Source organism: Notolepis coatsorum (genome assembly GCF_963971535.1).
Source record: "Notolepis coatsorum genome assembly, chromosome: 4".
NCBI classification, from domain to species: Eukaryota; Metazoa; Chordata; class Actinopteri; order Aulopiformes; family Paralepididae; genus Notolepis; species Notolepis coatsorum.
The window spans coordinates 41,716,501-41,739,849 of NC_140168.1; the positions used below are offsets into that span (position 1 = coordinate 41,716,501).

The 23,349-nt window shown below is 47.5% G+C and overlaps 1 protein-coding gene across 1 annotated transcript; it reads left to right on the plus strand.

Moving 5' to 3' along the window:
* The first annotated feature begins 1,899 nt into the window (after window positions 1-1,899).
* Window positions 1,900-16,713, plus strand: LOC311226343 (ephrin-A1-like). The gene is given in 6 exon segments (XM_084311769.1): window positions 1,900-2,219; window positions 13,843-14,011; window positions 14,013-14,139; window positions 15,079-15,144; window positions 15,278-15,397; window positions 15,576-16,713. Coding segments are annotated over 6 exon segments (711 nt in total). The 5' UTR covers window positions 1,900-2,118; the 3' UTR covers window positions 15,704-16,713.
* Window positions 16,714-23,349: the final 6,636 nt, after the last annotated feature.

Sequence of the window (23,349 nt, forward strand, 5' to 3'; positions counted from 1 at the left end):
GAACAGCTTCTTCCTGTGTGCAGCGGGCCTCATCAACAAGGCCCTGCAACTGACATGGTCCCCTATCCCCATCCATCCCCCCATAGACACACCACGCCACATTAATGTTCAGTCTCCACAACTGACATGGTCCCCTATCCCCATCCCCCCATAGACACGTCACCACGCCACGTTAATGTTCAGTCTCCACAACTGACATGATCCCCTATCCCCATCCATCCCCCCATAGACACACCACGCCACATTAATGTTCAGTCTCCACAACTGACATGGTCCCCTATCCCCATCCCCCCATAGACACACCACGCCACATTAATGTTCAGTCTCCACAACTGACATGGTCCCCTATCCCCATCCATCCCCCCATAGACACACCACGCCACATTAATGTTCAGTCTCCACAACTGACATGGTCCCCTATTCCCATCCATCCCCCCATAGACACACCACGCCACATTAATGTTCAGTCTCCACAACTGACATGGTCCCCTATCCCCATCCCCCCATAGACACACCACGCCACATTAATGTTCAGTCTCCACAACTGACATGGTCCCCTATCCCCATCCATCCCCCCATAGACACACCACGCCACATTAATGTTCAGTCTCCACAACTGACATGGTCCCCTATTCCCATCCATCCCCCCATAGACACACCACGCCACATTAATGTTCAGTCTCCACAACTGTCAGTTAGCCTGTGCACCTTGGTCAACATATTGCACATTCCTGCACAAACTGTACACCTTTTTCACTTTAGAAAAAACCTCACATATATTGCATAAATATATACAGTATATACATACTTTTTTTTTAATACATTTTTGTAAATATTTCTATTTTTATTTAATTATATTTCTATTTTCACTGTAGTAGGTCTACTTGTTTGACCTGCAGTACTAGTTTTCTAGTTCTTGTTTTCTAATTCTACTTCCTTATTTCCGCTATGTTTATTGTATGATTGGCAATAAACAGAAACATTTCTTGTTTCTGATTGTGATTGTGATCTGATGGCCTCTACCCCACCCCTCCATTTCATCCTCCAGTTGAACTGAAGCCAACCTTCCCAACCGTTCACAGCTAACTGATAACCTTCAGGACCGCAGCCTGTTCTACTTTTCTGTTGATCCTGATTTGTTTGGGTTGGTGCCTTTCTCTGAAAGACATTTACACAGCCAAGCAACCGGAGCAAACGCGGCCAAACATGCAAACATGTCAAGCAGAAACAGGCTTGAAAAAAACCCTGCAGTAATATGGCTCATCAGACTGAATAGGAGGCCCATGGGTCCAGATTATCTGTGTCAGCGAAACAGAAAGGAGGAATTGGGATTTACAATGCGACTACATAAAGGTTAGGTCTTGTGAGTGGAAAGCACTTTAAAGCCTAACTCTGTGCATGTTAAACATTGGAGTCAATTACTAATGTAAACAACTGAATGTGTTGAACTAAATCACATTATTTTGGCTGTTTGACTTACAAACAAACAAAAACAACAACGTTTTATGGTTTTGGATTATTTCTTGAAATATAACTACAATAACAACAAACTCTAACATTTAAATTAAAAATAAAATGCTGATGTTTTATATCTGTAAACCTAATAAATTGGTATACTTAAATCCATTTAAGTCTCACCCTCTATCAAGGCGTACAGTCAATTCATATATTTGAATTATATTACTCACTGAGTTTAGAATCCATATTAAATAAACTAAACTAAACTAAACGAACAAACAAATCAATGTAACCCCAATAGAGGCGTGTCTAGCTCGCAGAAAGCGTCTCTCGGACAGCCTCCTGATTGGTTGTCTCTGGCAGGGGAGGCGTGGCAAGCGATAGTAGGCGTTTCACAAAACTATCCACCTCACTGTCACCGCTTCATTCACTACGGAGCGCTCGACTTGGTGTGTGAACCTCGTACACTTTATAGTATTCATCGACAAATCTGTTTTGCATTTCTTTCTTGAGGCGCTGCATGCACAACTTCAGGGACATTTTTGAGGTCACGATCCCCCCGTGCACGGACGCATTCATCATCTTTCAAAAAGTTGTTTGGCTTTTGCACCAAAACCTGCTTGAGTTTATTCGTCCTGCACGCGTCCATTCCTCTCCACGATGGATTTGGTTTGGATTCTGTGTTGCTTTGCGAGTGTCTTCTGCGCCTGGTTTGCATCTGCGGAGCGTCACAGCGTCTACTGGAATAGCACAAACCCAAAGTAAGTGATTATTATTAAGATAATGCTCATATCCAGTTGCGCCCTGTGTTATTGCCTATACAGTTGTAATAAACCGCACCCCAGTTGCCTTAGAATCAATTGGAATTGTCTAAAATGGAGCAACGTAGGAAATGGGATCGATTCGGCGGGTATTTGTAAATGCAGATTTGTCTTCACCTGCAATCTGAAAAACGTGTTAAAATGACATGCATATTCAACGACTGTGATCAAACTAATGATGGGATCACCTGGCCACTGTTGTTATGATAATGCTCGCACTTTAGTTTCTTTGCCTCCCTCCCTCCCTCCCGGGCGTCACAACTGCTCCAGGCTGAATGTATTACCTTTACTCTGTTTACCTGTAATCTCGTTACATTTAATCCGTTTCGCAATCCGACTTTCCTGCAGAGACAGCCGTCAACACCTGGGCCATGTCACGTAGCCAATATTTATGACGATTTGATATATAATCCAGCTACTAGTTTTGCCAGCCAGTTTACTCTAGTTTTATAATATAATAAAATGACTTAATTGGCTTTGCCATCAATGTCTTCATAAGAGCATCGATTAAAGTAACCGACTGTGATTTGATTGGTTTTAGTAGTAGGTCTACTGTCACTGTGTCAGTGCCCTGTTGTTGCTCGTTGAATAAATTAAACTTAAACTGAAAGGTCGACTTTTTCTGTGGATATTTTTGTTTAGATTTTACGGGTTTTGAGTCACTTGTAGTGCTGTTGAAATATATCTGTTGCAATAACACCCCCCCCCCCCCTTCTGACCAAACCTTGTTTTTGTTGAGTGGGAGCTGACTCCTCCGTCTCTCCTAAAGGGAGCTGACTCCTCCGTCTCTCCTAAATCAAGATGTATCGCATGGAGTTGACATGACTGTCGGGGAGAGACATATGGGGCGTTTATATTTCAGGTGGTAACATGAGGAATAATACGGTGTGACAGAGACAGAGGGGGGGACTCGAGACCTGGCCAGTAGGTCAAGCTGTGAGTGAGCGTGTGAGTGAGAGAGAGAGAGGGATGGATTGCTTGGGAAGAAGAAATTTGAGCCCAAATTGTTGGGGTTAGGGGCCATTCGGAATAAGTGCGGGTCAATTAGAGTTATGGTTGATGATGCCGGGGTGAAATGGTTGCAATGGGTGGAGTGTGAGGTTTAGATAAACACACCTACACACACTGACACAGACACACTTGGCGAGTACACTCACACAAACTCTTGGCAGACACCCGCTCACGTCACAAGCCGACACATTCAATCACGCAAACTGACATGAACGTCTCAATCAATCACTGCAAGGCCCTCTCACTTATGCACAAACACATGTCATGTCATGTCTTGACTCCAACACCAGCAGATATTCAAAGTCCCTCTCTCTAGCAAAACTTAATCCTCGGCTGGCTACTGTTTCCCCAAGTCCGTCTCTCACGTGACAAAAAACCAACAACAAAAAACAGCATTCATTGTTCTGCTCTCAAAAAACCCATTTCACTGATCCGCCATCACAATCTGTGTCCCTTAAAAACTGTGATGGGACACAGCAGTGTTTATTCCTGTAAATATAGCGGTAATCCCTCCACTTGCTATTATTATTTTTTTTACTGGATATCTACACCAAACCCCTCTGACCGGACTTAATCTTGCATTCGCAGAAGTAACAGAGTTCAGGAGATGTTTTTTGATCTTGTACTTTCCTCACAATCTGCTCTGGGCCCAGGGCCCACTTCTTATCACTGTTGATGTCTGCCCTAGTTCTCTTGGGATGGCCTTTGTTAGGGGGCGGTGGGTTCGGGTGGCCCATCAATCAATGGCCTTGATTAGAAGGGTATTGTTAATCTGATTGATTTCAGATTGATCCCATCATCCACGTGGAAGAGCCTTGTTATCTTGTCTGGCTGTGTTTGTGTTCTGTGGGTGTGGAGAAAAGGGGAGAGAGAGCCACAGTTGTGATGCCTATTCATTGGTGTGTGTGTGTGTGTGGGTGAACATGTGTGTGCGTGTGTAGGTGAACATGTGTGTGCACGTGTGGGTGAACATGTGTGTGTGTGTGTGAACATGTGTGTGTGTGTGTGGGTGAACATGTGTGTGCACGTGTGGGTGAACATGTGTGTGTGTGTAGGTGAACATGTGTGTGTGTGTAGGTGAACATGTGTGTGTGTGTGTGTGTGTGTGTGTGTGTGTGTGTGTGTGTGTGTGTGTGTGTGTGTGTGTGTAGGTGAACATGTGTGTGTGTGTGTGTGTGTGAACATGTGTGTGTGTGGGAGTGAACATGTGTGTGTGTGTGTGTGTGTGTGTGTGTGTGTGTGAACATGTGTGTGTGTGGGAGTGAACATGTGTGTGTCCCTTGCCTTGGGGCATGTTGTTGACTCCCAAAGTCGAAGCTGCCTGAAAACTACTGCTGTGTCTCAGCATGAACAAGATCTGTTCCTGACAGCACTGCTGTGTGTGTGTGTGTGTGTGTGAACACTTTCTGAACCCCCGTTTGTCAGTTTCTCATTTCTGTGTGAGAGCGAACAACACCGTCGTCGTTGCATCTGATTAACAACAGATTGATCACCTCCCCAGTGACACGGTAGTTGGAGCTCGTTCCTCGGTTGGTTCTTCTACCCAGATGTTGTCTCATCAGAAATGCTGCCCAGTCAGCCTGTGTCTCAGCATGTCTCCCTGCGTACGTGTCTGTAGGGAGTGTCCATGCGGGAGGTAGTGTGTGTGTGTGTTTACGTGAGGGTGTTTGTGTGTGTGTGTACGTGAGGGTGTTTGTGTGTGTGTTTACGTGAGGGTGTTTGTGTGCGCACACACCTGTGTATAACAGCGCCAGTACAAAATCACCAGCTGACTCACTGGCTCACATGCACATTAACTCAGTCGTCCACACACACACACACACACACACACACACACACACACACACACATGCACACACACACACACACGCACACACACACACGCACACACACAGTGCTATGATTAATGTTAACATTGTCCCCAGAGCCCTATAGACCCCCACAACCTGAATAATATACTCATTCACTCCACTTTCACTCCCGTAGCACTCTCTGCCCTTTCCCCTTCTTTCCTGGCTGACAGAGCAGAAGGAGAACTCTCCTCTCTCCCTCACTTCTTCCCTCTGTTCCTACTCCTCCTCTCTGTACCTGTCTCTCCTCTCTCCACCGCCTCCCCTCCTCTGGGTTTGGCAAGGTTCCCTTTTCAGACCGGTTCTGTGGTCTAGAGTTCAGCGCTGTGCGTTAACCGTTTCCTGGCTGCCTCGTACTACGCCAGACGAGAGACCAAAGCCCCTTTTCACCCCCGTTTAAACCTTTTTGTGTTATGTTTTTCTCTTCTGTCGTCGTAAAAGCAATTTTTGTCACATATTCATGAGTCACATTTTGGCCACATATTATTTTGATGTTTTTGTTTTGATGTTTCTTTTCTATACGGTGTAGTTTTCTCTCTCAAAATGTGTCAGGATAATGATCCGGTACTTGGAGGTAAACGGCACAATAATCCAGCAGTTTTGCCGTGTTTGGCGGCGACGGCTTGATTTCACCCATCGGTAGGGATTCCCAGGCCGCTGTTTATCCAGTCAATTTTTTTTTTTTTTTTTTGTAATGCATCCCATACAAATTGGAGGAATGCTCTTGACGCTGTGCCACAGAGAGAGAATGGTAGCGGGTGTGTGTGACCAATCTGGGGGGGTCAGAGGGCACGGTGTGATGAAGTGGCACGGCCTCTATCAGTCTGTCAGTCATTCTGTCATGCCGGTGGTCCCTGAATGCTGGCTGCCACTCACGACCAGCCCTCTTTACACGGCTGGCCGTGGTTCCGCCTTCATGGAAAACGTGCCCCCCTCTGTCCCCCCACACACACTGCTTCACCAACTTTTTATCTCAAATTTACAAGGTGCCCCTTTCAGTCTATTATTTCCTCACCTCCCAAGTCTGCCTCCGAGAGGGAAGAATGGTAAGAGGTGTGGAATTTGTTTTATTATCATTCTTGGCACCCGTAGCTATTCGTCACCAGGCACTTTGCCCCTTTCCTTCTCACTCTCGTTTTTCTCTCTCTCTCTCTCTCTCTCTCTCTCTCTCTCTCTCTCTCTCTCTCTCTCTCTCTCTCTCTTGCCTCTTTCCCTTGGAGCTTCCCTCCCCAAGTTCCACCTCTCTCTCTCCCCCTCTTGTCGCTCTGGTCTTCCAAGGAACTCGTTCTATTCTGTCCTCCTCTTTTCAGTTGTCTGTCGTCCTCCTGTATGCTTCTCTCTCTCCCCCTCTTGAGTTCCTCGACGTGGCGTTGGAAGCGGTTGAGCCAGTCTGAGAACTCTGGCCCGTGAAAAGAGGGGAATTAAATGGAGACAAAACAAAGGTGTGAGAGAGTGTGTGTGTGTGTATGTGAGAGTGAGAAAGGAAGTGTGTGCACGTGCATATGTGTTTGCGTGAATGCATGCCTGCAATTGTGTGTGTGTTGTAAGAGAGATGAAGCAGACTAGTGGTGGTGGCATTGACGGACGCCATTAGTTTGGGGGGATAAGAGAACGGATAAGAATTTCTACATTGTGCCAAGGAATTTGAACTGAACCTTCTTCTTATCCATGAAAATCCAAGTCTCCCACTTCTCTCCTTAATCCCTGCCATTCTCCCCATCCTGGTACAGTATCCTCTCTCCAGTCATTTCCTTCTACTGTTTTTCTGCCCTTCTCTCTCCTACTCGCCCCCCCTCTCCCCCCCCTCTCTCCCACCCCCTAATCTCGTCTGGTAATCGCTGCCTGCTGGATTAAATCTGAAGAAAGAAAAAAACACACACACAAACACACAGTGATTGTGGAGTGAGTGCGTTGTGTTATGTTTGCAGGGCTGGAGTCGTCTGTGGGAAGACGAGACCGCATTGACAAAGTCCTCGGCGTTCTTGTTGTCAACCGTGTGTGGAGTGTGGGGACAACGGGGCAGGTTTTATTGGGTGCAGCAGCAGCAGATAGTGAGTCGGGCCAAAGGTTTGTCGGCGGTGCAGCCAGTGGTGCCAAAGTGTGGAGGTTGCATGCGTGTGTGTGTTTCCCCGCCGAGTTCCCCAACTTCCTGGCCACGTCTTTTCCCGGGAAAAACAGCGTATCCTGTCTGCACAATAAACAATACAGTTCTCACACATCAACACACGCAAGCCGTAAAGGGACTGGACCGTGGGCTATACTGCAGTTTCACACACAGAGGTGGACACGTCTCGATCACATCTTCCCAGGGTTGAATTATAGAAAGTAACATGTTTAAACTCCAAACTGGTGAAGAGTAATTGGATTAACGGTGATTGATTGATCGTCGTTAGTTTGTTTCTGTAAGGGATGAGTGTGATTGTCTTGGAAGATGGATGGACGAAGGGACCCGCCTTGTCTGCCCCGCCTTGACGTTCCAATATCTGTTTCTCCTCAAGATAATTGTCACCCTCATCAACCCCCGTGGGTGTTTTCTCTGCGCCCCGTCCGTCCCCGTGCTTCATCCTTATCGACGCAGCAGACTTCCTCTCTTCCTCCTCCCTCCTCTTCCTCTCCCACACCGGCCCCACAATTATTGTCTCCAGTCTTGTACAATCTCTCTCGATCCCAAACACAGAGGATGAAAGTAAGACTCCTCTTGCGAGCAGATGTACAATTATTATGAACAGACACACGTCACAGAGAAAGTACACAGGCTATCTGTCTGTCTGTCTGCCATGTGAGCTTCCATTCAGACTTGATTGGCCTCCGTGAGTTTTCCTCTAATGCATCCAATCGAGTGAGTCTGTGTGTGAGTGTGAGAGAGAGCGAGACAGAGAGAGCGAAATTGGCCCACAGCGAGCAAATATTGCCTCTGAAAATGAGCCATTATGTTTGTTTTTGTTGTTTAAATAAGAGTCATTGTGTGACTTTTTTTTTCCATTTTTGTTTTGTTTGTTGTTTGTTCTGCTTGTTGAATGACTGGATTCGGGTTGTAAACTTGGGAGAGGCACGCACATTGTTGCCCATCTCTTGTCACTGCTGCTTCTACTCCACTTACTACTGCCCCCTACAGGCCAGCTGCATCATGACCGTGATCACTGAATTGCATATCCACAAGCAAAAAGCTGCTCGTAGAAGCCGCTTAATAACAGAGTGGCTGGCTACTCATGGACTCTGCCCGTCCCCACGGAATTCATTATGCTTCGAGGCTGGACTGTATTTGAATGGGGGGGGGGGGGGGAACAACAACTGAAAACAAGGGTTTATCTTGTGGAAATCAATTCAGCAAAATCGACTTTCTCGCACGGATTTGCCTCTTGAGAGATGTGATGTCAGCAGTGACCTTTCTGTTCTGGGCCCTTATAAGATACAAATGGCTCCAGGGACAGGGTGAGACGGTTGGAAAGAGCACATGTATTCATCTAAGTCCCCCCAATTCAGCGCTATTGGCCAATTATATCACCGCTGGACATTCGCTTGGCTGTGCGTTTGGTGGCAAAGGAGTTCAGATAGTCTGCCAAGGTCACTGTCGGAGTGGAACTGAAAGTGGAGTGACGGAAGAGAGAAAGGAGAGAGGGGGAGAGATTGATGATGACAAAAGTCACACACACACACAACGCAAAGAGCCAAGGTTGGAATATTATGCTAAGAGGGAGGGGGCTGGGAGAGTCTGGTCCATATTTGTTTCTATGACAACACCCAACATACCCACGCTGTTGGCCACATTGTGCTGGGCTCTGCAAACGGTGGGTCAGAAACTCGCATATTTGACATTCCGGCAGGACATGGGTTGCGATTGGTTCAGCGAGGTCCGGGGCAGGGGGAGGGGCCTGGGGCGAGGTGGGGATCTAGTGGGCTTATTGAGTGATGAAAGACGGACAGGGGAGAGGGCGGGGAGGGGGCCTGACAGAGATGGATGGATAGATGGGAGATGAAACGGCTCATAGGAGAACCTGAACCAGCTCAGCTCAGCCAACCCCGTGATGGATTCCACGGAGGCTGCCTCGCTCTCTCCTACACGCCCTCTTTTCTTAATAAAATCCCAGTTTATTTATTTATATTTATTTTTACAGATCAAATCCACAAATGCCTCCCCTTGTAACATATTTTATCCCTCTTTTTAACCAGGGACACACACACACACACACACACACACACACACACACACACACACACACACACACACACACACACACACACACACACAAACATACTTGCACTCTCAGTCCAGTTTTATTTTTAACTCCTAAAGTCCAGTGGTAAAAAACCCTGTCTCTAAGAGAACAATGGGTCCTGGGCCTCCACTGCCCTGCCCCTCTCGTCCTATCCCCCGCCCCCAACGAGCGTCCCCCTTCCCTGGGCCTCGGCGGTGGACTCCCTAAGCCCCTGTATTAGGCAGGGTCTGGTGCTGATGAATGGACCCGCGCCCAGCCTGCGCTCCATCCCATAATCCAGGCTCGGACGAGCCGATTAGACGGCCCCGGCATTCCGATCCACTCATCCATGACACAGAATGGTCACCTCTTAGTCCGCATTAGTGCGGCATTATAACCCTGTGCGTAGGGGGGGGGGGGATCATATTGGAGAGGTTAGGGTAATTGTGCAGTGCAACGCTGTGAGAGAGAGACTGCCCGGGACGGACATATACTGCTCTGAATTCACAGCGAGTGGAGCAGAGTGGAGTGTTGTCCGTCAAGATGTGGGTGGGCGGGCCCTCGTGGGCTTTTATAATTAACCTGAATTGATCCTTCACTCAGGTGACCCCCCCCCTCCAGGCTTTTAAATGCACAGCGACACAGTTATCTGCCTTCTTGCTGACCAAGTCAGTGTGTACGATCCTCCCAATGCTGACTCTGCGATAGTCCGACCTTTGATCCGCAGTGTGGCCCTCCTCCCCTTTTTAAGACGTCCCGACATTCCACGGGCCGAGAGAGTGCCGAGATGAGAGAGAGAGAGAGTGCCGAGATGAGAGAGAGAGAGAGATGGATGGATGGATGAAAGGAAAGGGGGCAGAGGTGCAGAAGAAAGCAAAATGCTGGCCGGAGAGATTAAAGAAGAGAGATTAGGCCCCTGCCCCTGAAGAGGCTCCAATAAATCACGAATTCACTCCCGAGAGGAGAGGAGGACGAGAGAGACTCACAACAGTCTGGAGCCTATTTTTCACCAGACCACGCGCACGTACACAGCTACACGCACGCACACACACACACACACACACACAGCCACTTGACATTCGACATTCTGTGCCTGTCTGCTATCATCACCATTCATTATCACCATTCATTATCCCCCTTATCAACACAGAAACACACCCAGATTCTCACTGCATGACGGACTCCACTACACACGACACACACACACACAATCACAGACACACGTGCACGCCTTCGTTCTCACACGTCGTTGCGCACGCGCGGTCACGCACTTGGGTTCGCGCGCGCACTGTCGCTGCGTCCTGCCAGGGGTCCACAAATCATCCCTGATCTAGAAAAAAAACACAGAGTCCCTCCCTGCAGTTATTTCTGCCCAACCTCTAAACGTCACTGTAGTTTTAAAACGGAGCATCCCTGGAAAACCAGTGGGGATAAATCACACCAGACAACCTAAACTCACACCATAGGGAGAGATGACGGAGAGAGAGAGAGAGACGAGTAGAGACAGACAGAAGAGCTTGAGGTGAGTCGAAGTGATGGTGACATGTTTGTGACTTTGTTAGTTAAAGCCTTTGACCCACAAGAGACCTGACGCCCCCTTTGAAGTCCATTGTCTCTCTAATCAGTTAATTGAGACAATGAGGTGGCTCTGTGCCGGCGAGGTGTTTGGGGGGGGGGGGGACAAAAGCGAGCCAGGATAATTAAAACTATTTACTATTAATAATAAAAGCCGGCCGGGCTCCGGAGTGTATTCAGCCGCTGTTCGCTCGTGAAATATTCCATCAGCTGGGGCAGGGCGTGAATAGGACCAGTGTATGAAATGCCTGGCATTGATGATCCAACTGAGCAGTTGCATAGAACTAACACACACACACACACACACACACACACACACCACACACAGAGTAACATCAAAAGCCATTCCCAGCTGAAGCCTTCTGAACCATCCTCCTCCTCCCATTCATGCTCCTTTCTCCTCCCCTACCTCCCAGCCTGAGGGGCAGGGAAGGGGTGGGGGAGCATAATTACCCCCTCCAGGGTGACTTTAATACCCTTTTTGTGTTTTAATTGCACCCCCCTTCGACCCCTTTTGATGAACACATTGGGACCATACCACAACCAGTGTATAATCATGACTGGGGGAAGGGGGGGGGGGGGGGGGGGGGGGGGGGGGGTGGACAGGGCTGGGAGAGGAAAGTTTGTGTGTGTGTGTGTGTGTTTGTTTTCTCTGTTTGCAGGAGGACAACTCCTGTCGGGAGAGAGGCAGACAATGACTGTTTGTTCAATAGTGTTATCGATTCAGCTGGAATTGAAAGTGGCAGAGGGGTAAAGAAACACGTTAGTGCCAAACTGGTAAACAGAGAGTGGCAGGCAAACTGCAGATAAGCACCACGCTGCCCCGACGACGACGACGATTGCAAAGTGATAATTATTCTTCCCGAGATGGAAAATTACAGTGTACTATTGTCAGCCCTCTTGAAATGGAAGTCGGCGTGGCTTCATTGGTATACAAGGAAGGAAGCGTTGCTCGTTCTTTTTAACAAGGCCAGTATGCTCTTGTCATGGCACACACTGTTAGCTAATCTGGTCATCAGCATTGAGGAAGAGCAGTCGGGCGAAGAGAGGGGAGTGCCCACGCTGAACGGGGGAGGGAGGGAGCCAGAGAGGGCTGGGAGTCGGGGCCCAGGGTTTTGGAGCCACAAGCAACAAACAACAACCCAGCTAACGAGTGACAGAGGCCTCTGCCTGTGCGCTTTGACTGCGAGTCACACACACACACACACACACTGTCACACAACACACACACACACACACACACACACACACACACAGACACATATGGACCTTGTCACAAACACAGACTTCGCCTTTCAAAAACAAAATCCACCCAAATGGTCACTTGTTGCATTTAGGGCTTTTTTTATGAGGAAAAGCTGGAAAGAAAAAACTATCTGTGGCCTCCACCGGAGGTAGAGGTTTTTATTGGCTGGTAGGTCAATAGCAGCCCCTCTGGCTACGGAGAACCCAGGCTCTCTGGGAAACGGTGTGGTGTGAATGGCAGCGGATAATGACACACACACTGCTTGGCTCTGGGTTCTCTCAAAGATGTGAGGAGCCACACAACGTATTCATTACAAAAGCAACACCCCAAAAAAAAAGACTCTTCGACACACATACTAGACCGTGTTGTGAAAACATTTAAGCCAAGTGAATTTCAGCCGTTCTCCAAGCACCCCTGGTGATACCCGAACAGTAGGAGATGGCTGAAGTACTAAACACGCTCGGTGAGATGGTGGTGTGGTGTGTTGTGTGGGTGTGTGTGCGGTGCGCGCGGCGTGCCACTAGCTGGTTGCTCTGGGTCGGTGATGGATGGGCACGGGCTGAGAAGGGAGCCTCGGCTGAGAGTCGCCCGGGAGGAATCACTCCGTCACGGGGAGGAGGAGGGCGAAACGGAGACGCAGCAGCTACCTTTACTGATCATCCCCCTGGAGATGAACGCCTATGTGTGAGAAAAAACATGAGGGGAGAGAGAGAGGGGAAGGTAGAGGAGAGGAGAGGGAGGGAGAGAGGTTTACTTAAATACTGTCGTGGGTTTACTTAAATACTGTCGTAAAAAAGGGTGGAGAGGAGGTGGTGGCGGCGGAAGGAGAGAAGGGAGGGAGGGAGGGATGGAAGAGAGGCAGACAGTCTGACTGCCTCTGTCCTTTCTTTCTCTCTCTTTTTCTGTATCTCTAATGAAAGACGTGTGTGTTGTGTCTGCATGTCTGTCTCTCTCCCCCATCTGACTTTCAATGAAAGCATTAAAAACCTAACCTGGTGCATATTTGCATCCATGTCCCATCCCTTTTTTGGAGCTATTTCAACTTGTCTGCATCGGTCTGTCTGTTTTGGGTGTGTTTGTCCATTACGGTTTCTGTCTCCCTCATCTCATATGCATGGATGAAGTGTGTGTGTGTGTATCCCAGAAGATGTCGATACTCATCTCCTGCCACGGAGGAGTAACTGACTGCTAATGTTTCTCAGCAAACATCGTCTCAACTCCCCTGGAGTCGGGATCAATGTGCAGTAGCACAGCCCAATGCTGCCCTGGCCCCCACAGTCATCCACACAGTAGCCTGGCCCCCACAGTCATCCACACAGTAGCCTGGCCCCCCCACCCCCCCCCCCCCCCCCCGCCATCCACACAGTAGCCCAGCCCAGCACTGCCTGGCCCCCACAGTCATCCATATTTATACTCACGTTTCCCTGCAACTCATGCTGCTCCTTATTGTGTTTTCTACATCAATTGCGCTCTTGACAACTCGCGCACACACACACACACACACCATCTCTCACTCCCTGGACTCGTGATTTCCCCCGCTGTACCCTGACAAGTGTGGCCCGGTCGATAGTTAATCACAGATTTTGAGGCATGTATTTATTGCCGCTCCGAAGCTACAGCCGTGCTTTATTAACCTTGCGCCACCTGACTGACGTCTCTCTCTCTCTCTCTCCCTCTCTCCTCAGGTTTCTGTGGGACGATTACGCCGCCGAGGTGAAGCTGAACGACTACCTGGACATCGTGTGCCCTCACTACCCGCTGGGCGAGGTGCCGTCGCAGGACGCGGAGCGCTATGTGCTCTACATGGTGGAGCGCGAGGACTACGACGCCTGTAAGCCCCAGTCCTACGACCAGAATGCGCTGGGAGTGCGGCCACCCCTTCGCCCCGCACGCCCCCGAGAAGTTCTCCGAGAAGTTCCAGCGTTTCACCCCCTTCACCCTGGGCAAGGAGTTCCGCCAGGGAGAGAGCTACTATTATATCTGTAAGTGTCCATCACGCGTGTCTGTCTGCTTGTTGCCGCTCGGCTTTCTTCTGAGCTTCAGGTGCACGTGTACAATCTCGTCATTCGAACGATGATGATGATGATGATGATGATTTATGGGGCGACAGTGGCTCTGGAGGTAGAACAGTCGTCTGGTAATCCGGAGGTTCCTGGTTAGATTCCCGCTCCTCTCGGGGCAGTGTCTCTCGAAGTGTCCTTGAGCAAGACACTTAACCCCTAATTTCTCCCGATGAGCAGGCCGGCAGTTGCATAGTTGCCCTCCGCTGCTATCGATGTGTGTGAATGGGTCAAATGTGAGGAACAAATTGTAAAGCTCTTTGGATAAAAGCACTATATAAATGCAGCCATTTACCATTTATGATGCAGCAGCGGCTACTGACCGTCGCAAGCCACGGAGTTCTAGAATTTCCAAGATATAATTCAGAGAGAACGTTCCAAAAAAACACAGCACCTGAAAGGGTTAAAAGAATGGTACATCTGTGAGGAATGATACCGGGGCAGAGTTCTGTAGACTTGCGTGTGCATGTCTGTTCGCCGTGACCGTTTGAACTGCGGCGGGGAGCCCCATCAGGCAAACAGAGGCCGGCCCTTTGAAGCCTTGCGTTTAGCACGAAGTGGGGCGTCGGCTCCGTATGCCAGGTCTATGTGATAGCGCTGTCCCTGCACGTTAACGCGTTACCGCCTCCACAGACAGCGCCATGACCCCGAGTATGACTGTGTGATTAGGCAAACGGCGGGACAAGGCATACTCTGCCTGTTCACAGATGGCCTCCTAAGGCTTTGGCTTGTGTCTGTCTGCCTCCGAAGTGTGTGTGTGTGTGTGTGTGTTTGGACGTGGATTAAGGGGCCAGAGGAGGGTGAGCACGTTCGTTAGTCTGTAATTAACGCCTGCTTTTCTTTCCTCCCTCTTCCCTCCAGCCAAACCTCTGCACCACCACGGACAGGAGTGCCTCAGGCTCAAGGTGGACGTCGTGGCCGCTGACGGTGAGTCTCGTTGCCGCCCCCGGTGGAGCTCCTAAACCTAAACTGTTACTCGATTTAATACCGGCCCACGGTTGTCGCCGAGCCCCGAGCGGGAGATAAACTGATTTTGACTTTTGTCTTTTTTGTCGTTCAGGCTCTCAAGCGGCCCGAGTGGCTAAAGGAGGAGGAGGGACTGCTGCCGGAGCTGGGACTGTGACTGGAGGAGGTGGAGCTGGGGGCGGAGTCCATAACCCCACCAATAGACTGCCTGCAGGTGCGTTAATCAACCAATCACTTCTAATTATCCAGATCCTAAATCAATCGCGGTTCATCCAAGGGTCACTGTAAAGAGTTGTTGTTGATTCATGCATTAGTTCGGGTCAAGAGGATTAAAGGGAGGGCAGTAAGTATGTGTTACTAATGCCTCTTCTTCTTCTCCGCCTGTCCTCTAGACGACCCGGTGGTGGTCCTACCAGAGGTCCAGAAGAGCGTGCGGACAAACTCCGCCGCGACGTCGACGACGTCCCTCTCCATCCTCTCCTTGCTGGTCCCAGTGTCGTTACTGCTCCTGTTGCACTGAGAGAACTCTATATGAAAGAACTGCTGTTCCTCAGACGTAGGCCTTCAGGGACTATAATGAAGACAAGTCTGTGGGGGGGAAGTAACCACTGACTAAAAAAATAAAACGAAAGACAGTTCTCCGAGCCCCCGTGCCGGCCACCGGGAGAGAGCTTGTAAAGTAAGGATGGACTTAAAAGGAACTATGTGTGCGTGCGCAGAGTAACACTACCTTTTGAACGCTCAAGGTGAAGCATTTGGGCGCTCGCTTGTTTTTCCAAAAGATGACGGTATTCTTTATTTTTGTTCTCATTGATTTTGACATCTTTAAAAAAGCAAAGAAACCGAACACTGATCCTCTTTGGAGAAGCTACCGTGAAAAGAATCCGAAGAGGAACATACAACTGGATGAAGAACAATCAAGGGAACAAGGACATCGCAAATAGAGAAATGTATTTGGATATAAAAATTACGAAACATCAAAAAGACCAAAGATCACGGTCATCTCTCTCTCAACCTGTACGCTATTCCACCATTGAGTATTGTGTACCGTTTGTCATAGTGTTATTATCGTAATGGTATTGAGTGGTACCGGCATCCCCAGGTGATCTCTTTCTCTAAATGTAGCATTGACAAAAGCAAGGGGAGGCTGTTTTGATGACTACCATTCCTTTTGCGGACTCGACCATGTGCTTGGATACTGTAGCACTAATACAGCACAATACAGACGTGGCAAACTACACTACAACAGTTGGACAGACAGACAGACAGACAGACAGACTCACCCGAGATACACTTTTTGAAAAGCACAGACCGAGAGACACACTACAAGTGACTGGTGTTTAATGTGTACATTCTGTGAAGATAATTTATAACTTTTTGTAGCTATGTATTTACTGTATATATATACTGTTCTGTTCAACAAATGAAATGTTTACCTGTTGGACATGGGGAGAGTTCTCTCGTTGAGTTAGGTAGTACTTGCATGAAAGGGAAAACGTGTGCTTCAGTGAGTGAACGAGTGAGAGAGAGGGGGGGGGGAGAGGGGGAAGACTGCGTGGAAAGGGGGAAAAACTGAACGATAATCTGCCAAAAGCAAAACACTGACCTGTTGTGTGTAGCAAGGAGAGGCCGGACTTCTCCTTTTTGTTGGATCTTGCCCTGTAGTGGTTAAACTGACCCAACATCTTAAGAGCTGGCATTCAAATCTCATCTTACTACAGGACCCATTGTGGTATTTCTTATTTTTTATTTGTATTCAACTCCAGTTGCAAATTGTAAAACAAGATACAGATTTCTTCAAAAGCATAGTATCCAACAATAGCTATGCATTAAGCAACATTGCTAGTTCCCGGCTGTATATTATGCTACGCTTTGATCGCTTCATATCACAGCCGGGCAAATTAACATGAACTGAAAATAACTATCATCTCCCGGGCGACGGTATGTCATGTAATTTTATTTGACTACTCTGAAGCATTTTATATTACCTAAATGTTAAATCTGGGTCACTTATTTGTCAAACACCAAAGTTGAAAACGGACAGACTCTCCATTGGAATCGGGACCATTTCAACAACTTTGGGGTAAGTGTTTGAAAAATAAGTGTCCCGCATTCTATGTTTAGGTCATATAAAATGCTTCTGAGTAACAAAATAAAAGTTAATTTCGGTCTATGTTCATTTGCCCGGGTGTAATATGAAGCGAGCAAAGCATAGCGGTTCATATACAGCCAGGAACCAGCTATAAGTAATACAACTGTCACCATGTAAAAGGCTGTTTTTAGGCATTGTGTTTTGAAGAATATATTTCTTTGTAACCAACACACAACGGACAAGACACGGCATCAAACCTAGTTGCCAAGCACATCTTCATCTGACAGGCTGGCTTGAACAACAAGACACAACATTATATGACTAACATTGAAGTCAAATCTTTTTTTTATTTTTTTTATTTTGGACGGAATTCGTATTACCTTATTTTGTACATGTGTAAGTAAAATGTATAATATGTATATATAGAAAATTATATAAAAATACCTTGTTTGATAAATATGATAAATGTGAAAAATTCATGTGAAATAAAAAAGAAAAAAAAGGTATTTTTGGAAAACCAGAATAGCTTCCCTTGTGACTTGTTCTTCCACATACCCAGGCTCCCCAGGTGTGTGTGTGTGGGGGGGGGGGGGGGGGGGTCGGAGCTCTATTTTAATTACACCAGAAAGATTTCCGCCAAGGAACCGATAATGGCAGGGATTAGGACTCGCACATTTACATTAAATCATTTTTTTTTTTTTCATTTTGTCATTTAGCTGACGCTTTTATCCAAAGTGATTTACAAGTCGGTAGGGAAGGGTACAACCCTATCAGCTGAGTAACAATGTTCATCAAAGTGCTAAGACTTGAGTGCTATAGTGTTGAGTGTATGTTAGTATTAGGAAGAGTGCATGACACATGGGATACTAATGTGTCCAGAGTTAAATGCAGAACCTCGTGGCCATGTTGGCCTATGACAGGAAACAAGTACAATAGAGAAGAGCAGGCTTGCCTTTTGGCACGGGGACTAAATACACAGGTGTGATCCTTCCACTGTCTTTATCTCAAACCCTCTGGTTGAGCCTCCGCCCTGCGAGGCCCCGCCCACCCCCCTCTCTCGTGATCCCTCGCTCCTTTCATACAGTTCCTCTCGACTCGACGTCGGTCCATTGTTCTCCTCTCCCCTGTCTCCCCCGTCCCGGGAGGAGCTCTTAAGGCCGTGACAGTAAAAGCAGCTGTATCACCAAAGAGTGGTGCCACTGCCACAGCACTCCCCCCTGTGTTTTCAAACGGGACGGTCATAAATTAGCCTGGCAGACAGACCCCTTAACCGCCTGACCCCTTGCCAGAGGCTCCAGTGAATGGTGGCTGGTGGTAGAGAGGCCTTTCTTTTATTTACTCTCTCGTCCGGTGGACTGGCGCGAGCAAACAAAACGGGGGAATGGAGACCAGGAACAAGTGTAAAAGCTTTAGCGCTGTAATAAATGTTAAGGGCCGTCTCTCGGAGAGGGCCGTACTAAACACACACTGTGAGTACGGCTAACTAGGACATCCTGGCGACGACGTGTTTAATTACCATATGTGCTTGGGAAAACCTGAGTAACCAGAGTAAAATGGAAAGCAAAACAGGAGGAACGATACTTTTAACATGATCTGTATGCAGTTTAAGCACTGGCCCTCAAAAAGGTTAGAGATGTTACTATATATATATACTACATACATACATGTATACATACAGTAACTCAAGCGTTCCCCGTCAAACAAGATGTGGACAGAAACATCGGTGGAAAGGGTTAACCTCAACGAGGGAGCTCGGTCTACACACAGTGCGTGACGACAGAGAATTGGGAAGAGGCCACGAGACGCAGCAGGACAGTGGCACCGTTTGGAGGGCAGCAGAGTTCGCTTGCCACTTCCAGCTGGTCTAGCTCCATGTATTTGGACCACGTCAGGCCTTTTTATCGGCAGGATACGGCATGACGACTGGCCCTATAGCTAGCCTGCCAAACAGCGTACGGTAACTCCACTGGGAGAGAGAGAGGAGTCAGGACTATCTGTCCTGCAGAGGCCGGAGGTTACCTAATGTTATTATTATTATTGTAGTTATTTGTAGCTTTTATAAGCTTCCATCCTGTCCCTATAATGGGTCGCTGGTGTCCCAGTAGTAGCGAGGACAGCTGTTTGTGAGCAGTGGTAGAACAATAGGCTGACCCGTGTGTGACACTTTAATCTCGCCCTCTTCATCTTGATAGAGTGGTGGCGTACTGAATGTGTGCGGATAAAAAATTCTCCCAGACTGTCAATTTGACACCGCTTGATCCAAGAGGAGCCGCGCCATAGTCCCAACGTTGCCTCCCTGAGCCTATAGATAATGGCTGCTCATAATGGCTTTAGATATAGCGCCGGAGAGAGACCGGTCAGGAGGGGGCTGATGGGAAGGAAAGATGTCCCTGGTCCCACTGTCAACGCAGCCCGTCGTCTGAGCCTCTCTCCCAATCAGGGCACATCCTGGCCCCCTGCCACCGGCCGGCGGTCAGGGTGTGGTGGTCTCCTTTTCCCGAAAAAGGCCGGTCAGTCAGTCACACGCTCTCTCGCCCCTGTCGCCTTGCTCTCTCACTGCCAGGGTCAGCTGTCTTGTTTTCCAGCACGGTCCTCATGGTTTCCTGTCCCATGTCACTTGCTCATCCTCCCTTTCTCTCATTTTCTCAGCTCTCTGTCTGTCTCTCTCTCTCTCTCTCTCTCTCTCTCTCTCTCTCTCTCTCTCTCTCTCTCTCTCTCTCTCTCTCTGTCTCTCTCTCTGTCTCTCTCTCTCTCACACGCTATACCTCATTGTCAGGGATCTCTCCCGTCACCCTCCCTTCTCCCTCAGTCCTCTGGTTCCCTTTGTCCCAGTCTTGTTGTTCGCTCTTCTTCTGTCCATGTCCACCGCTCCACTCCACCACATCCCTGTTAGTCCTCCTCCTCCCATCTCTCTGACTCCATCTCCCTCTCTATCTCTCCATATCTCTCTCTCTCTCTCTCTCCATCTCTCTCTCTCTCTCTCTCTCTCTCTCTCTCTCTCTCTCTCTCTCTCTCTCTCTCTCTCTCTCTCTCTCTCTCTCTCTCTCTCTCTAGATGGGTTTGAGGTTTTACTGTGAAATGTGTGGGTGGGGAAAAAGTCCTTTCTGAATAGAAAAATGATAGCCTATCATTTCTCCGTCCTGAATCTCAGCCTGTATGTTTTGTGTCTCCTTCTCGCAGTCGCAACAGTGTCACTGTCTGTCTCTGAGGGGCCCTGTGGGACCCATGCCTGGAGCATACAGTATACCCTATGCCCCCCCCTCTCCCTCCATGGCTCTATCTCTGTTTTGTTTGTTCCTGTTTTTCAACTCTCCTCTCACTCTTCTCAACGCCTCTCACACCTTGCCAACTCAGAGAGAGAACATTCTGTACACATAAGTCATCCATATCTCCCTCTCTCTCTCTCTCTCTCTCTCTCTCTCTCTCTCTCTCTCTCTCTCTCTCTCTCTCTCTCTCTCTCTCTCTCTCTCTCTCTCTCTCTCTCTCTCTCTCTCTCCCCCTCTCTGCCTCCCTGTCTGTCAGATCCACCCCGGCCAAACCCAGACAGTCAGACCATTCGCAAAAAAAATGCTGGGAAAATGTGTCTTATGCAGTATATTCCCCAAAATTCCAAAACACAGTACACTCAGAGAGAGACCACAGTTTCAACACAGAGGAGAGAGTAACAATTTAGGCGTGCTATGTCACTGAGGGCCCTCATAGCAGTTTGGCACACAGAGGAGTGAACAGGACATACCACTTTGTGACACAAAAATAACTGAATAATTCAGGAAATCAACATCCCATGCTCACCAGAGAAGCAATTGAGAGTTTAAGTCAGTAAATAGATGATATTTATATTTAATGGCCTCTAATTTCCCTCAGATTAATTCAGTGAGGTTTCTGGTGTAAGCCTGCTGCTTAAGTTATAAACAAACGTTACAGACGTTACTGATGTGAGAGAGAGGAAGGTCAGTATTTGAGTGTTTGTGACTATATCCGTTGCAGATGTCTGTTTCATATCGGGTCTGTTTGATGCACACACAGTCATGACGCGGGCGGGTCCATTTCTACACAGACTTCTGTGAAAATAATTTGTATAGACATTTTCTAACTTGACAGCGTAAATGTTCTAAATAGCGGCCCTTGTATTTCCTGTTGCAGTGTTTGTTAATACAATTGCTGGCAGGAAATAAACAGGCGCCAGCGCTGTTCCCCTGGCAACGGAATAGCAACAGAATACTTCTGAAAGGGTCTATAGAGGCAATTCAGCAGAGATCAAAAAAGTTTGGGTAAAATCCTGAACAATGTTTATTCTTTTTATTTATTTGTCCTTTATTTATCTCTTGAGACCGAGGTATATTTTCCAAGAGCAACTTGTGTACAATCGAAAACATATTTCACAAACAAGTACAGTTCAGAAAGCAATTCAGTCGAACATCAACACACGTGTTTATCACAAGAAACGAGCACAAGCGACATTTGAAGTATCACGAAGTTCAAAACTTGAAAGTCTTCCAACGGAATGAAATGTTCTAATTTTTGTTGTTTTCAGTTTTCTGTAGTTCAAGGTATTTGTATTCAAAGGGGGAATCGTTCCCCTGTGCTGGTAAACTGCTGTTAAATTATTTCTATAGGGATCAATCTTTCACAAGTGTGACTTGAGATTAATGGAGGATGCTGCTGTGCTGTGACTACACTGTCAATGTCCTATTGTCCCAACAGGGAAAGAAAAGACAATACATTTTCAATTCAAGTCCACCTCATTCCAGAACATCTAGGGACCAAGAGGTCTATTTACTGCTCCTCTGTCAGAATTTGGAACTCTCAGCGTTCTCAAAGTGGATAACATTGAGTCTTCCAGAGGCTTGTTAAAATGCAACCGTTCTCTGTCACATGGTCTCTGGAGAGGGAGAACCTCTCACCTCCCAGTCCAGTGTGTAATCATTATTATAGATTTCACTGAGCGTTTCAAGTTAAAGGTGCTATAGATAACATTCAGCCACTAGATGTCACACGAGAAGTATAAACTGTATACTCCATAAGTAAAAAACAACATTAATTTTGGACCAGCCAAAAATGTTATACATTTTAATCAAAAGATGAATCAATATCTTTTTGGGGGGGAAAGCAACACTTTTATTCCACACCTTTCTAAAAGCTCTGTGGATGTGGATTTTCTTAATGATTATTCTGCATAAAATGTTATCTATAGCACCTTTAATGTACTATATCACGAGCATCCCCTCTTGTGAATACTACTTTCTTACTTGCAGTATCCATGACGATTCTCCCAAGGTTTATTGTTCTGTGTCTCGTCTCTGCGTGTGGTTGTCCAGGCCGATACATGACCCACATGGTTTGCTACACAAGACACCAATGTCATCAGTAACAGGGGGGGGGATGCCAGGTGTGTCGGTGGACAGCCAGGCTCTCAAATGCTGAGGGAGGCCACGACTCTTCTGGAGGGCCTTGAAGTGATACATCAGATCCGGGGCGGCGTTCCTCAGTTGTCCATACAGGATTTGGCAGGGAAGGCGATGTAGCCAGCCGTCCCAGATATCTCTCAAGGCCAGCAGCGTCTCATCGTGTGTTGACGGATCTCAGAGTAGCTAGCACTTTGTCCTCCCATGACAACCCTGGTATCTGGCTGCTGTTACAGGCATTGGATGTTAACCATATGAATTACGGTTATATTCACATACCATACATTCTGAAAGAGTTTGATTTGTAGATGGAAAATATTTTATTTGGAACCTTCTTACTTCATCATAAATCTAAATAATATAGCCGCAGAATATAGCAAAAACAGTTTAAAACTCATATTTATCTGTTGTCCCTGTATCAAGAGAGCTCAGTAAATCAACTAGAGTGAAAACGTATGGCTACCCATTTGTTTGTGTGTGGAACACTGATTTGGCCTTTAAAAGCCTCCAAGATCTGTGAATGTGGCTTCTGTACTGCAATATAATATAAATGTCCAGGCTTCTGGCCCATATACAGTAACAGCGTAGAAAGGCAGATAGGCCTCATACACTACTACTACTACCTTAGTGGAAATAGCCAGGTTCCTGTTTGCTGAAGGCTTTGGAGGC